This window comes from Neomonachus schauinslandi, chromosome 7 (genome assembly GCF_002201575.2).
Source record: "Neomonachus schauinslandi chromosome 7, ASM220157v2, whole genome shotgun sequence".
In the NCBI taxonomy this organism is placed as follows: domain Eukaryota; kingdom Metazoa; phylum Chordata; class Mammalia; order Carnivora; family Phocidae; genus Neomonachus; species Neomonachus schauinslandi.
Window position 1 is genome coordinate 150,268,226 of NC_058409.1, and position 724 is coordinate 150,268,949.

At 76.5% G+C, this 724-nt stretch overlaps 2 protein-coding genes across 2 annotated transcripts in view; one reads left to right on the forward strand and one right to left on the reverse strand.

The window, feature by feature from the left end:
• The window catches only part of TRIP13 (thyroid hormone receptor interactor 13), a 17,186-nt gene extending 16,479 nt beyond the window's left edge, over positions 1 to 707 (reverse strand). Inside the window, exon 1 of the mRNA XM_021687110.1 lies at positions 572 to 707. Within this exon, the coding sequence (XP_021542785.1) occupies positions 572 to 663 (92 nt within the window). The 5' untranslated portion in view covers positions 664 to 707. The remainder of the gene's footprint in view (positions 1 to 571) is intronic.
• BRD9 (bromodomain containing 9) overlaps positions 662 to 724 on the forward strand; it is a 29,484-nt gene continuing 29,421 nt past the window's right edge. The window contains exon 1 of the mRNA XM_021687086.2: positions 662 to 707. Coding sequence (XP_021542761.2) covers positions 662 to 707 — 46 coding nt within the window. The remainder of the gene's footprint in view (positions 708 to 724) is intronic.

The following is a 724-nucleotide window of genomic DNA, read 5'->3' on the forward strand; positions in this document are numbered from 1 at the left end:
GGCCGGGATGGTGGGTCAGCACACCCAGGGTGCCCGGGACCAGACTGGGGAAGGTGGGTCAGCACACCCAGGGTGCCCGGGACCTGGCCGGGATGGTGGGTCAGCACACCCACGGTGCCCGGGGCCAGACCCGCACAACCGGCGCTCAGGAAACCGCTGGCTCCGTGAGCGAAACAACAAACCTCCCAGCGCGCGGGATGCATCGTAGCAGAAGCCCCAGGCCTGTGATCCACCTGAGCCAAACGCGAGGCTTTCGGTGCGGCACGGGCGGCTTCCAGAACCCCCCCCAGGACCCCGGCTGGCTCTGGGCCCTCGGCTCCCTCCACACCGCGACCCTCGGAGCCCCGGGACCGTCCCCCGGGGGCAGGCAGCGCTGGGCGGTCTCCCCCCGCCGCGCACCGGCCGCGCCAGAACACCCGTCTCCACGGCCGACCCCGGGGGCGGCCCGTGAGGCTCACTCGTCCGGCGGCGGCCACCAGACGCCGCCACACGGTCCGCGGACGGCGTCTCCGCGCTCCGCCAGCAGCCGGCGCCCCTCCGGTCCGGCCCGCGCGAGCCCCCCGGGGCTCACCTGCCGCCGCGCTGGTGCACCTCCACATGCACGGTCGGCGCCTCGGCCACGCAGGGCAGCGCCTGCTTCAGGTCGCCCACGGCCTCGTCCATGGCGCCGCCGCCGCCGCCGGGAGCAGCGGGGACCCGGCCGGAGCGTGGCCGCCGCCGCCTC